At 40.6% G+C, this 13,445-nt stretch overlaps 1 protein-coding gene across 1 annotated transcript in view; it reads right to left on the bottom strand.

Moving 5' to 3' along the window:
* Positions 1-12,038, bottom strand: part of LOC122764749 (integrin alpha-5-like) — a 71,758-nt gene extending 59,720 nt beyond the window's left edge. The window contains exons 1-2 of the mRNA XM_044018673.1: positions 11,708-12,038; positions 1,148-1,272 (exon numbers count right to left, since the gene is read on the bottom strand). Coding sequence (XP_043874608.1) covers positions 1,148-1,272; positions 11,708-11,889 — 307 coding nt within the window. The 5' untranslated portion in view covers positions 11,890-12,038. The remainder of the gene's footprint in view (positions 1-1,147; positions 1,273-11,707) is intronic.
* Between the last annotated feature and the right edge of the window lie 1,407 nt (positions 12,039-13,445).

Below are 13,445 nucleotides of genomic sequence, written 5' to 3'. Positions count from 1 at the left end.
TATGTACAGCCTTAAGTTAATGTATGTTATGATTTGGTGCTATAACATTACAGTTTTATATCAAGGGTTTAACAATGTGAGTTATTAACGACTGCAGTGATTCTCATGATTATGATGCACAGATAACTTTTGCTTTAGATTTTGAGCTTGGGTTTTTACAGATCATATTTCTTTATCAATTCACATTGAGCAAGACTGTGAGAGAAAATTCTAATCTTCAGCCAACTTTAAAGGATTAATTCACAGCTGCAACGATGAATGTTTATTAAAACTGGATCATCTATGTCGTAGAAATGTGAAATAATATTTGAATTCAGTGCCTTCTGGGCTGAGAAAGGCAAAAAATGTGTTTATGGCTCATGTAGATGAACAACAACAACTCATGCCTCACTGCCCTGCGAGGCACAGCCTTAGGCCAGGCCCCCTTCTTACTGAGTGAAGCCATGGTGTACTGGATAGAGCTCCGCCCCCTCTGCCTTGAAGACAGTTTTTTTCCCGCGGCCACTGGTGCCAAATAATACTCATGTGGCCCAAAAAGCAATTTTCCCATTGAGCACAATAAAAGAGATGCCTGTGAAAGTGTCCACAGGACACCTGGAGACATGGACACAAGCTTTTATAGATATTTATATTCTATATTTTTAATCCACAGAGTTTCATATTTGTAAAGGCCATAAAAACCCAGAAAAATGGTATTTCCCAGAGTGATGTCACAGCAAAACGTTGGTGGATGTGACTCACACTCTAAGAGGCTGCACAGGTGCAACTCCTTCTAACTACTATATCTGATTTCCCCGTTTCCAATCATAACAATTTCAACTTACAATGACACAAAGCTAACCGGCTCCATCACCTTCAGAAACATTATTCAAATTCAAAGACTTTTATTGTCATTTTAAGTACAGGACATACAGAAACATCGAAATACCGTTTCTCTTCTGTCCTCACCACTGAAGTTTAAATCACACTATACAAATTAGAATAAAAAAGAATAATTTAAAAAGAAAACTAGGTGGTAAGACCTAAACGTTTACTCTGCTCTGCAGTAAACTGAGATGTCTACAATAAATCTTTGAACTTCACTCATCACTGAGTTCAGAGGTTCCATCTTCGGTCATCAAACATCTCTGTAACAAAGACATCTTACCTTGTTTGTCAATGTTGATGATGCTACAGTTAGTCTGGCTCCAGGAGCATGAGAACACTGCTCCTCCTTCAGTGATGTCAGGCTGGCTGGTGTTAGCTTTTGGAGCCCCGATCACAACACTGACACTAGACAGAAAAAAGACAAAGTATTATTCTAATCTGAGAACAGAAAAAAAGAAAACATGTGTAAATATATATATATAGATATATATACATATGTATATATATCTGTCACTCCGGCAGTTTGCCCTGCCCCCTCCTCTGCCGGCCTGCCGGCCCTGATTACACACACCTGCTGACAATTAAGCCATGTGAACCTTAAATACTCTCTGCTTCTTTGTTTCAGTGCCAGTGTGTTTTCGTCCATGCCTGATCACCCGAGCTCCTCGTCACAGCCACAGAATCCTCAAGTTTTTGATCCTCTTTGTGAGCGACGCTTTATTTTGTAAGTTTTCTTATCATAGCCTGTTACTGATACCTTAGTTCAGATCTATAGCCCCTTTTGTTTTCCTCCTTGGGAGAGATTTTTTGTTTGTTAATTTTCACAGCCTTTTAGGAACTCCAATCACTAGGTTTGTGACTTACCTTTTATTAGTTAGATCCAATCATTTAGATTGCGTTTTGTTTTTGATCTCATTCTTAGTTAGTTAAGGATCGCCAATCATTAGGATTGCGCTTTTGAGTTAGTTTTCGTTTTGAAGTGTTTAGAGCCGTGTTTTCCTCCGTTTGGAGAGTTTTCTGTTTAAGTTTTACATGATAACCTTAGTCTGTTTGTTTCCTCTTCGGAGTGTTTTTTTGTTCCGCGTTTGTAGTTCCGCAACGTTTCTCTTGTAGAACGTTGCGCTCGCCATTTGTTATAGGTTTTCATAGCCACGCTTTTGTTTTTCCTCAGTAAAGAGGACCTTCCTTGAGAATTGTTCACGAGTGCCAATAAAGACAATTAAAAGGCGTCTGAGTCCTTGCTGTTCCGTCTTGTCAAAATATATATATATATATATATATATATACACACTGTATATGCTGCAGGGTATTGTAAGCCCAAGTGATTGATCATTGCCACGTCACAGGTTACTTCCAGGTTACACAACCTTTGGGTCACGTGACTAGCGTTAGACATAAAATGAATGATGATGAATGGATGAAACGGGAAACACTCTTATTTTTTTTCATTGGAAGACAATGTCATTATCCTTTTCTTTATTTTTCATTTTATTTTGAAAATCAAATTAACAGTATATTATCTGTTCCATTTCATTTTGAAAAACTAATGAATGACTGATACACAGACTGGTCGTTTCACTGATCTGATGAAGAAGAAAGGCTGTGTCATGGGAAACGTGGCTCTGCAGCTACATTAAGTGCATTACTACAAAATAAAATGAGTGCTTTTATTGTAAATGCACATATCTTTCCTGCTATGATAGCTGCTGCTGCTGGCTTTAAGCATTTAACCAGATGCTTTAAGAAGAAATGTGTGAGAGGAAGAATAAACAACAAACACACTGTAAACGTGTGTATGGTATCAACTCTTTCAGAAAGCTCAGCTAAAACAGTCTGGACCAGAGAGAATGGCACAGCTTTAAGATGCTGGCGACTGATGGCATTAGCAGAGATCACACACACACACACACACGCTGTGCTCCCCATCCCCCACAAAGAAGGAATGTTTACAGTGCTGGAAAAGCCAGAGGACCCACCTCCTCCTGTGATCTCCACATGTGGACTTCAAATATAGACCCTGAGTCAGTCAAAGGCAGTCATGATGTAAACCTGACTTTAAACAACAGCCTCTTTTACAGTGTAGTTGTATCAGTGTGATGACAGAAGCTTCTTTCACTCACCTCCAGCATGAACATCTGCAAACAGAGGAAGTGTAACCTGTAATTTTCACTTAAAGACTTATGATGCATCACTGACTGCAGTTACATGGCCACATTATTCAATCCTAATTGTAGGTCTAACTTGATTTATCTGCAACACAAACCTATTTATAAATAATTCCCTCATGGTTGAAAGTTGAAGTACACAACTTTCAGTTTGTTATTTTTCTGCCTCTGTTTGGTCTTTGTCAACAGAAACACTGTCACATTATTTGTATGCTGAAAACAGGCTCTCACGCAATACTATCAGACTTCGTTTTCAGTCATATTACTACCTCCTACTTTTTAGTTATCTCGTTTACACGCTCAGTGTTGCACTTGCCTCCATCTGTCCTGACAAAACAAACCACTTTCTTTGTGCAGTACAGGAATGTTGGGTAACAAAATATTAACCAACCATAACCAGCCATTTCAAACAAAATAATCTGATTCGATGACAAACATTCTGCTTACAAATGTGTTTCATGAAGCATCTATGTGTGTAGATGCTTCATGAAACACTGCTATACTGTGAAACACAGTACGTTTACAAGTTTAATCGAGCTAAGGCTGCAGTCCAAGTATACATGCAGAGGAGAATATATGCACATCTGACTCCCCCTCTGTAGGTGGCGCTGTATCTCTGTATAAACTGTAAAGAAATAAACAGCAAACAGTGAGATCATTTGTGCTGTGGTCGTGTATGTTTCGTACGTTGCTGTAAATGTTAACATTAATACACATTAGATTGAGCATGGCTCTTGTGGTGGATATGCTTTCTGGAGGAAGATGGTGCTGCATGGTCTCCTTCTACTTTAATATTGGCCCAGACTCCAGTCCGACTCAGCATAAACATGCAGGAGTGATCGGACTATCACATGATTCAGGTTAGTCCAGACTAACTTGTGTACATAAAATCTGACTTTTAACATACAGTATATGCAAATGACAGAGAGTCATGTGTCACTAATAGACTTAAGTGTATTCATGTGACAATGGTTTGACTGTAACATGTGACAATTGTCTAGAATTAAAAGTTACACACTGAGACCAATGTTCTATGAAGTATGAATTAGGGCTGCAAAGATGAATTCATTATTCATCCATCCATTATCTACCACTTTATCTTCCACCGGGGGGAGCTGTGCCAATCTCAGCTGACAGAAGGCAATAGACGGGGTCACACCCTGGACAGTTCACCTGTCCATCACAGACACACACACACAGACGAACAACCGTTCAGTCTCACTCTCACACTTATGGTCAATTTAGAGTGACCAATTCACCTAATCCCCATATTACATGTTTTATGTTTTTATACTGTGGGAGGAAGCTGGAGAACCTGGAGAACCCGGAGAACACCCACGCACACACGTGGAGAACATGCTAACTCCTTGCAGAAAGACCCTTGTTCCAACCGGGGCTCGAACGTCTTCTTGCTGCAAGCCCCTAAACCAAGCGTGCTGATTGGATCTGCTCTTAAATAATGAAAATGTCTCAACTGTGTTCCAAAACACAAATGTACTTTATTCTCAGGGTGGAGTGGCTCAGTGGTTAAGACTGGTACCCTGTGTGCAAAAGACATCATGGTTGCAAGATCGACTCCACCCCTGGCTGATTGTACTCAATTCCATTGTAAGTCACTTTGGATAAAAGTGTCTGCTAAATGACATGTAATTTTTCTCTTAACCATAAACGACAGGTTTTAAGTGCAAACTTGGTCATTTTAAACTTGAACTGTAAACAAACACAACACACATACACATCATGAGGAGAACAGTTTCAGTCAGATGTTTACGTCGTGGGGTTCGAGCCCCTGAATGTGCCGCTTCCAGCCTTCTTTTTCTTTTACAGAGTGCGGGTGTAAATCTTTGTTATCTTTATAGCCCGCGGAGAATCAGCTGGTAATGTTAGCGATTCCCTCAGTTTGTTTTGTACCAAACGGCTTGTTGTCGGAAGCTAACGTTAGTGTCGTGTGATACCTCCGAGGTTTGTAGTATTTCTACAATAAGTGACCTCCGCTTGGCAGATCTTGCAAACCGCTTAGGTTTAATCCAGCTCTTTGTCCTGTGTTGTTTAAAATCTGAAATGGTTCCAGACGTCAAATTTAGTTGGGACGGCTTCCTGAGTGTATGTGCACGCTTGTGAACGTCAACCGGACGTAAACACGCCGCTGCTTCATCGTGCACAACTACTGGGTGAGTATGATTCATACTCATGCCATATGAATCAATATTGCAAAATTTAAATGAAATTGATCTAAATGAATTGAATAAATTTTTTTACCCAGCCCTAACTGTCAATTTTTACTAAATTACTAAACACTAAATTATGATAAGATACCAGAAGATGCTAGTAATGTTCACATCTATTGATTTATTAAAATAACTAAAAACTACACTTATGTTAGACCTTTTATATTTAGATTATCCTCAACGTTTCCTATAATGATTTAAACTCCAAGTACACAGCCCATTTTATTTAGTGTCATGTTATTATTTTGTCTTACAGGACACAAAGTAAATATAACTAACATTATGGAAAACACTTAACAATTAAACACTTCTGATAAATGTGGCTCTCGTTTAACAATAAAAATAAAAACTCAAGACACTAAAAACAAACACTTAGACTCAACGTGTGAACATCATGTACCATGCACCAAACTGGACAGATAACCTAAATAAAGTACCAACATCTCGTGTACGCACATGAAAGTGTCTGTACCCAAAATAGTAAAATGAAGACGTGCCAGTACTGTGTGGTTTGAATTCAAACAAGTAACAGGTCGTTATAAATGACTTTGACCTTAATTACCAATTTCTTCATTTGGGATTGAAATGTTGCAATTAAACAGGTTTAATGTAAGTCTAGGATGTTTATTATTATTATTATTATTATTATTATTAATAAATATAAAGTAGGGCTGTTGGAACGTATTTCGGGAGTCAAATATAATTCGAATATTAAAAAAATCTGTTTTAATGTGTATTTTGAATTGTTTTAATACACATGTTAAAACATAGCAACTCTTTCCTCTGCCTATCACATACGACCCTCGCAGAACAATAAAGTTTTCTGAATCTCACATTCAGTCAGAAAACCAAGGTCATTACATTACATTACATGTCATTTAGCAGATGCTTTTCTCCAAAGCGACTTACAATAAGTGCATTTAAACATTTGGATACAAACAAGAGCTAGAAGGAAGTAAATAAGAGCTTCTATAAGCCAAACTATAAAGTGCTAGTCATAAGTGCGATATATAAGCAAGTGTATTTTTTTGTCGCCGTCTTAGTCGAGGTAGAGTCGGAAGAAATGTGTTTTTAGTCGGTGGTGGAAGATGTGGAGTCTTTCCGCTCGTTCCACCATTAGGGATCGAGGACAGTGAACAGTCTGGAGTTCTGCGAATGCCTCTGCGATCCTCTCAGTGAGGGGACAGCTAGCCGGTTTGCCGATGCAGAGTGGAGTGGGCGGGCTGGGGTGTCGGTTTTGATCATGTCCTGGATGTAGGCTGGACCGGATCCGTTTGTAGCATGGAATGCATGCACTAGAGTCTTGAAGCGGATGCTAGCAGCTACAGGAAGCCAGTGAAGGGAGCGGAGGAGCGGTGTAGTGTGGGAGAATTTTGGTAAGTTGAAGACCAGTTGAGCTGCTGCATTTTGGATGAGCTGCAGAGGTTGTATGGCACACGCAGGGAGACCAGCCAGGAGGGAGTTGCAGTAGTCCAAGCGTGAGATGACAAGAGCCTGGACCAGAACCTGTGCCGCCTTCTGGGTTAGAAGAGGCCGTATCCATAGGCCGAGAGAAAGAGAGGAAAGTAAAAGAAGTAGATCAGATGACTTCTCTGACTGGATGTTGAAGTCACCAAGAAGAACAAGTGGTGGGCCATTTTCTGGGATGTTTGAAAGAAGGACATCTAGTTCCTCCAAGAAGTGTCCCAATGAGCCTGGTGGACGGTAGACGACAACAATGATTAGTTTTACTGGGTGAGTTACAGTTACAGCATGATATTCAAACGACTGTGAAGAGAAGTGTGGCAGTGGGTAAAGAGTGAAAGTTCAGTTGGGGTTGATAAGCAGACCTGTCCCGCCACCTCTTCCAGGGGATCTGGGTGTGTGGTAGAAAGAGTGGGCGGAGGAGAGAGCCACAGGTGTGGCTGTGTTGGCGGGTGTTATCCAAGTCTCAGTGAGAGCAAGGAAGTCCAGGCATTGCTCAGTAGCAAAGCCAGAGATGAACTCAGTCTTGTGGGTAGTTGACTAGCAGTTCCACAGGCCCCCTGCAACAAGGTGTTGGATGTGTGTGGAGCGGGTGGGATAGATAAGTGAGGACAGCTTACGGTGATGCTGTGAGTGATTGTGGGGTTTGTAGTATCTTTGAGAAGAAACATGAATAGGAAAGTGCAGACAGGTACTTAGCCTCGTTGTTAGACTCCGGTTTAGACTCCTTTGTCTTCGTCTTCCTGAGGCTGCCGCTTCAAAGTGAATGCTGCTTTTTAAAAGACACCCGATTAGGGGCTGATTGGTTACAGCAGTGTTGGCCACTCCCCTGTAGCTAATGAAACTTCACACCTGGTGATGGTGATGACTCAATAGAAACTAGGTCAAAACAGCAACAATAACAACTTTCTCTTTGACCTAGCAGACAAAATATCAACAACAAACTTTCACCTTAACTAAACAGGCAAGTCAAAAGTCAAGCAACCCAGCTAGATACAATAGCAATTAATGAAATAGCAACCAAATAAGAAAGCTTGGCAGTGTTGGCAGTGAACAGTCGTGCCCTCTTCATGATTACTTTTGAAATACACGGAAACTCGCAGGTAACTGAGTGGCGTTTTTCTTCAAATATTGAAGAATCACACTACGCAACAGAACCTGTATTGGTTTTATCATTAAAAGTCACAATGTAACATATTTGAATTGAATGATGAAGGCAGTGAATCAACAATGCCAGTGTGCTGCTGTCTAACAGTGAGATAAAGCAGCAAACCTTTCTAATCTGCCTAATCCTAAACTGCTCAATTTTATTTGTATAGCGCCAAATCATAACATACATGATCTCAGGTCTGTACATAGACAACATCAAGGAGAGCAGAGAACCCCAACAGTTCACACAATGAGCAAACACTAGGCATCAGTGGAGAGAAAAAACTCCCTCTTAACAGAAGAAGAAATCTCTGACAGAACCAGGCTCAGAGATGTGCGGTCATCTGCCTCGACCGGTTGGGGTGAAAGGAAAAATGGGGGACAGAGGAGAGGTGGGGGACAGAAATGGGGGAGAGAAAGGACCCCATTCTTCATGACCTGTTTTCATAGGAGAAAACAGGTCATGGTGCCGTACATGCTGTGATAGTGATGGAAACAACAGTTCACTAAAAACATTTGTTCACCAAATGGTTGAGTTGTTCATGACCGAAGCACAGACGCCGTCTGACTCACGAGTCACTGAAGTGAAACACAGTGACTCAGTTCACTACATACACCAAACCCCTCTGTTCAACTCAGATTTAAGAAATGAGTCAGTGAACAAACCACGTTAGCCCCACCCCCTGATGCTGACCTGAACTGTTGTGTTCATTCACTCAAACCAAACCTGTGTGCTCATGTCTGTGTCCCTGTCTCACTCAGCAGTTCATCTGTCAGAAACTCTGACTGTACCACAGGGACATTAGCATATTTCTGCTGTAGGTTAAAACCCGTCTCACACACACACACATGCACGTCTGTTTTTAATCATACTCAGGCTGCTAATATGCTCATGACAGGACCACTGTTTGTATGTGTGCATGCGTGTGTGTGTGCGTACGTGCGTGCATGCGTGTGTGTGTGTGTGATGTTGCTTCATAATGTAATGATAGAAGAAACAAATATCAGGTGATAAATAATTCAGCCAATATAGTCTGATCATTTCCAGGTGCGTTACAAAAGGGCAGACACTTAGGCCTGGGGCCCCAAAATAAGAGGGGGCCCCTGAACTGAAATCTATCTAGTTTCCTGAAATTGTCCAGAGGGGCTGTCTGTAGGAATGCAGATGTTATGGAAACAGAGTAGACACATACATTATTATCACATACTGTATATAGTAATATCACATATAATAAAGGACTATCATATATTATTATCACATATATTATTATCCAGAAAGACAACGTTTTATAACAAATAAGCTTCCTGTTGTCACACTGCAGACTCTCACTTCCTCGCTGTCAGGTTGTCAGTGGTGCATTCACCTGTTCATCAGCTTCTCTTATATGGTGCTGCCTCATTAGTTTTAATGATGTTCTCTCACTAATTCACACCGTCCTCCTCCAAATCACTTCACATCAAAGTCTCATGAAAGTCTCTTTAAAGATATTCAACAGATGACACAGTATTGGTATAGGTTTTTGAAATGTATTATCAATTGTCAGCAAACACTTCAAGTCGGACTGAGCAACATATGGATATTGTATCAATATTGTGACATGAGAACAGATCTGGTCTGGTCATGATAAGCATTGACAATCATCACATTTATTACATTGAATACATTTGTGAAATACAATGAATATGATAAATTAAATATAAACACACTGCAACGACCCAAAACACATGCAGGAGGAGAAACATGCTGAAGATTCAATAACAGAATTGGGTCTTGGTGATCTGGCGTTGATTTCAGGCATTAAAATTCAGCGTCAGGTAGTTTGACTACAGTCGGATACCCTCTTAATGAAGGTCTTTTAATAAAGAATTAAGTAGTCAATGCCATTCCTTAGTAGTTTGTGTGTGTTTTCATTTCTGCGTGTGTTTTGGGGTTTGTGTGTGTTTTCATTTCTGTATGTGTTTTGGGGTTTGTGTGTGTTTTCATTTCTGCATTTGTTTTGGGGTTTGTGTGTGTTTTCATTTCTGCATGTGTTTTGGGGTTTGTGTGTGTTTTCTGTCATGCGTGTGTTTGGGGTGTGTGTGTGTTTTCATTTCTGCGTGTGTTTTGGGGTTTGTGTGTGTTTCATTTCTTGTGTTTTGGGGTTTGTGTGTGTTTTCATTTATGTGTGTTTGGGGTTTGGGTGGTTTTCATTTCTGCATGTGTTTTGGGGTTTGTGTGTGTTTTCATTTCTGCATGTGTTTTGGGGTTTGTGTGTGTTTTCATTTCTGGTTTTGGGGATTGTGTGTGTTTTCATTTCTGTGTGTTTTGGGATTGTGTGTGTTTTCATTTCTGCATGTATTTTGGGGTTTGTGTGTGTTTTCTGTCATGTGTTTTGGGGTGTGTGTGTGTTTTCATTTCTGCAAGTGTTTTGGGGTTTGTGTTTTCATTTCTGCATGTGTTTTGGGGTTTGTGTGTGTTTTCATTTCTCGTGTGTTTTGGGGTTTGTGTGTGTTTTCATTTATGTGTGTTTTGGGGTTTGTGTGGGTTTTCATTTCTGCATGTGTTTTGGGGTTTGTGTGTTTTTCATTTCACATTTTTTCATTTGTGTGGGTTATCGTTTCTGCATGTGTTTTGGGGTTTGTGTGTGTTTTCATTTTCTGCGTGTGTTTTGGGGATTGTGTGTGTTTTCTGTCGTGTGTGTTTTGGGGTTTGTGTGTGTTTTCATTTATGTGTTTTGGGTTTTGGGGTGTGTTTTCTGTCATAAATGTGTTTTGGGGTTTGTGTGTGTTTTCTGTCCTGCGTGTGTTTTGGGGTTTGTGTGTGTTTTTACTTCTGCATGTTTTTTGTTTTGGTTTGTGTTTTTGAATCTGCAGCTTGTTTCTCCTCCTGCATGTGTTTTGGGGTTTGTATGTGTTTTCTGTCTTGTGTGTGTTTTGGGGTTTGTGTATGTGTGTTTTCTGTCCTGCGTGTGTTTTGGGGTGTGTGTGTCTTTTCACTTCTGCATGTTTTTGTTTAGGTTTGTGTTTTTGAATCTGCAGCTCGTTTCTCCTCCTGCATGTGTTTTGGGTCGTTGCAGTATTTTTGCCTCTGTCAGCCACCGTACTTCTACCAGGGGGTCGCCGTGCCAATCTCAGCTGACAGAGGGTGATAGGCGGGGTCACACCCTGACAGTTCATCACAGGGACACACAAAGAGACAAACAACCATTCACTCTCACACCTATGGTCAATTTAGAGTGACTAATTCACCTAATCCCCATATTGCATGTTTTTGGACTGTGGGAGGAAGCCTGGAGAACCTGGAGAACACCCACACACACACAGGGAGAACATGCTAATTCCATGCAGAACCGAGTCTTGCTGCAAAGGTAAGAGTGCTAACCACTACACCACACATACAATCCAAATATTGTTTTATTTGTTTCCAAAAGGGTTACTTTTTATTTTATTTTATTATTTTTTGGAGCAGGGGCCAAAAATGGCTCTTTTGATAAAGTAAGAGTTGATACTAAGTATCAAAAACACTGGATCGGTATTGGACAGATCAAAATGTAAAATCCGATTTAAACCAAATATGTCATTGAGTTCAATTGTGGGCTGTTTATTTCTTCTTTTTTTATTTATTTTATATTAGTTTGAGTTGGTTGGACAATTGTGTTAACAGCTTTAACATGATCTCAGCATCTGTGGATATTGCTATCATGCTATCTCTACTTTTGAGCCCTTATAATTATCATTTCATACACATTTCAGGGTGGCATGATGGTGAAGATAACACATCTGCATTCAGTCAGCTGGACTGTGACGACAACATGTGTACAGCAGCTGAGAACATCGGGATAAAGACTGGTTTACCTGGACGAGTTACCGAAGAACTCCACTGAATAACCGAAGTAACTTCCCGGCGGTCCGCTGAAAACCAGGCGCGTGTCCGTGTCCAAGTTAAACGCTGCGCAGAGCTGAAGCAAAGCCACTACGAGTCCGAGCAGCGCGCAGCACTGACGCGGTTTCCCTGCAGGTCCAGGAACATTGCCCATCTCTTCTCTCGTGCGTCTCTTCTGTCATTGAACAGCTGTGGAAAAACACACATCATCTGCTGTGGAGTTCTTCTGTGAGCTGCTGCACAGTCCACAAGAAAGGAAGGACTGAGTCAAAGAGGAGGGCTGGGGGTGGAGGGGTTGTTCACTTCAGCCTCACTCTTTGGGTGGAGTTTTAAATATTACCAGACAATGTGCTGTACTGCTGCAGGCCCCTCCCTCACCAGGAGAACTTCACTGAGAGAGAGGAGGCAACTTATTTTCCACCCATCATGATGTTCATCACAGGGACACACAACCATTCACTCTCACACCTATGGTCAATTCAGAGTAACCAATTTTACCTGATCACCATATTGCATGTTTTTGGACTGTGGGAGGGAACTGGAGAACACACACACACACACACACAGAGGGAGAACATGCTGACTCCATGCAGAAAGACCCTTGTTCCAACCTGCGGCATGAACCCAGGTCTTAACCAGAGCACTAACCACCACACCAACCTTTCAACTGATTTCACTGATGTGCACAAAGGATGGAGTGAAGCAGGTGTTTTGATGGTGCTTTTAACATAAAGACTTTTGAGCCATTGATTTGTAAACTGGTGAAACAGAGAATAAAGGTTTGTATAATTGAATTAATTCAGAGATATTAATGTTTTAATAACTGTAATAACTGTTTTGTTTTGTGTTTTGTAAAGCGTCTTTGTGTCCAAAAAGCGCTATATAAGTATGATGTATTCTTATTCTTAATCTTATTATTATTTGCATTATTATTATTAATAATAATAATATTAATAAAGTCATGCCCAGTTGTTGTAGTTCTTATTCTATATTCCACTCAACTATCCTGCTAAAATCCCTCCACCCTGCTCTCACATCCAGAGTATAGGCTTCCTTCAAAAGAAGCTAGCACAGTGACAGTGATGTACTTATGAACACTGTGTTTACGCTCTGCTCCATTACAGTCCTACTTTTCACATGTCTCCTCCAATACTTTTCTATTCATGCAAATAACGTACACAGAAGACACACCCCCTGTGGCAGCAGGCCTGTCATGCTCTCAGCTTATATACGTGTGTTACTAAGTCCAAAGAACAGCATTTTACATGATGGCAAACAGGAGTTGTTGATCCACTGTTCCACAATCATTGTTATTTTGTGAATTCATTGCTTGAATATACTTTTGTGAAGTGTCAGAAATATGTTCATTTAATGGCTGAAGCTGGGGTCAGTGTGTCAGTAACCCGGGGACATGTGTGTGCAGCTGCATGCATGTGTGAGTCACTGTGTGTTACCAGCCAAGGGCTGAACAATGTGTCCATGTGAACACATTCTTACATGGACACAGGAAGCACACAACTGCAGAGCATGTAGCAACAAACACCAGCTGATGATGCCAAGATGTTACTTCATCCAGGAGGTTACGTCATGGAACACTGTAAAATCTAATCAACCAAATCATCTCCACAATGACTTCCTTGATTACAAACAAGACTCACTCTGTGTTCCTGCAGTCATTCTGTTTCAAATAATTAACAAGCAATCCTTCAT

Source organism: Solea senegalensis, unplaced genomic scaffold (assembly GCF_019176455.1).
Source record: "Solea senegalensis isolate Sse05_10M unplaced genomic scaffold, IFAPA_SoseM_1 scf7180000017644, whole genome shotgun sequence".
In the NCBI taxonomy this organism is placed as follows: Eukaryota; Metazoa; Chordata; class Actinopteri; order Pleuronectiformes; family Soleidae; genus Solea; species Solea senegalensis.
This window is presented reverse-complemented; position numbering and strand designations above follow the sequence as displayed.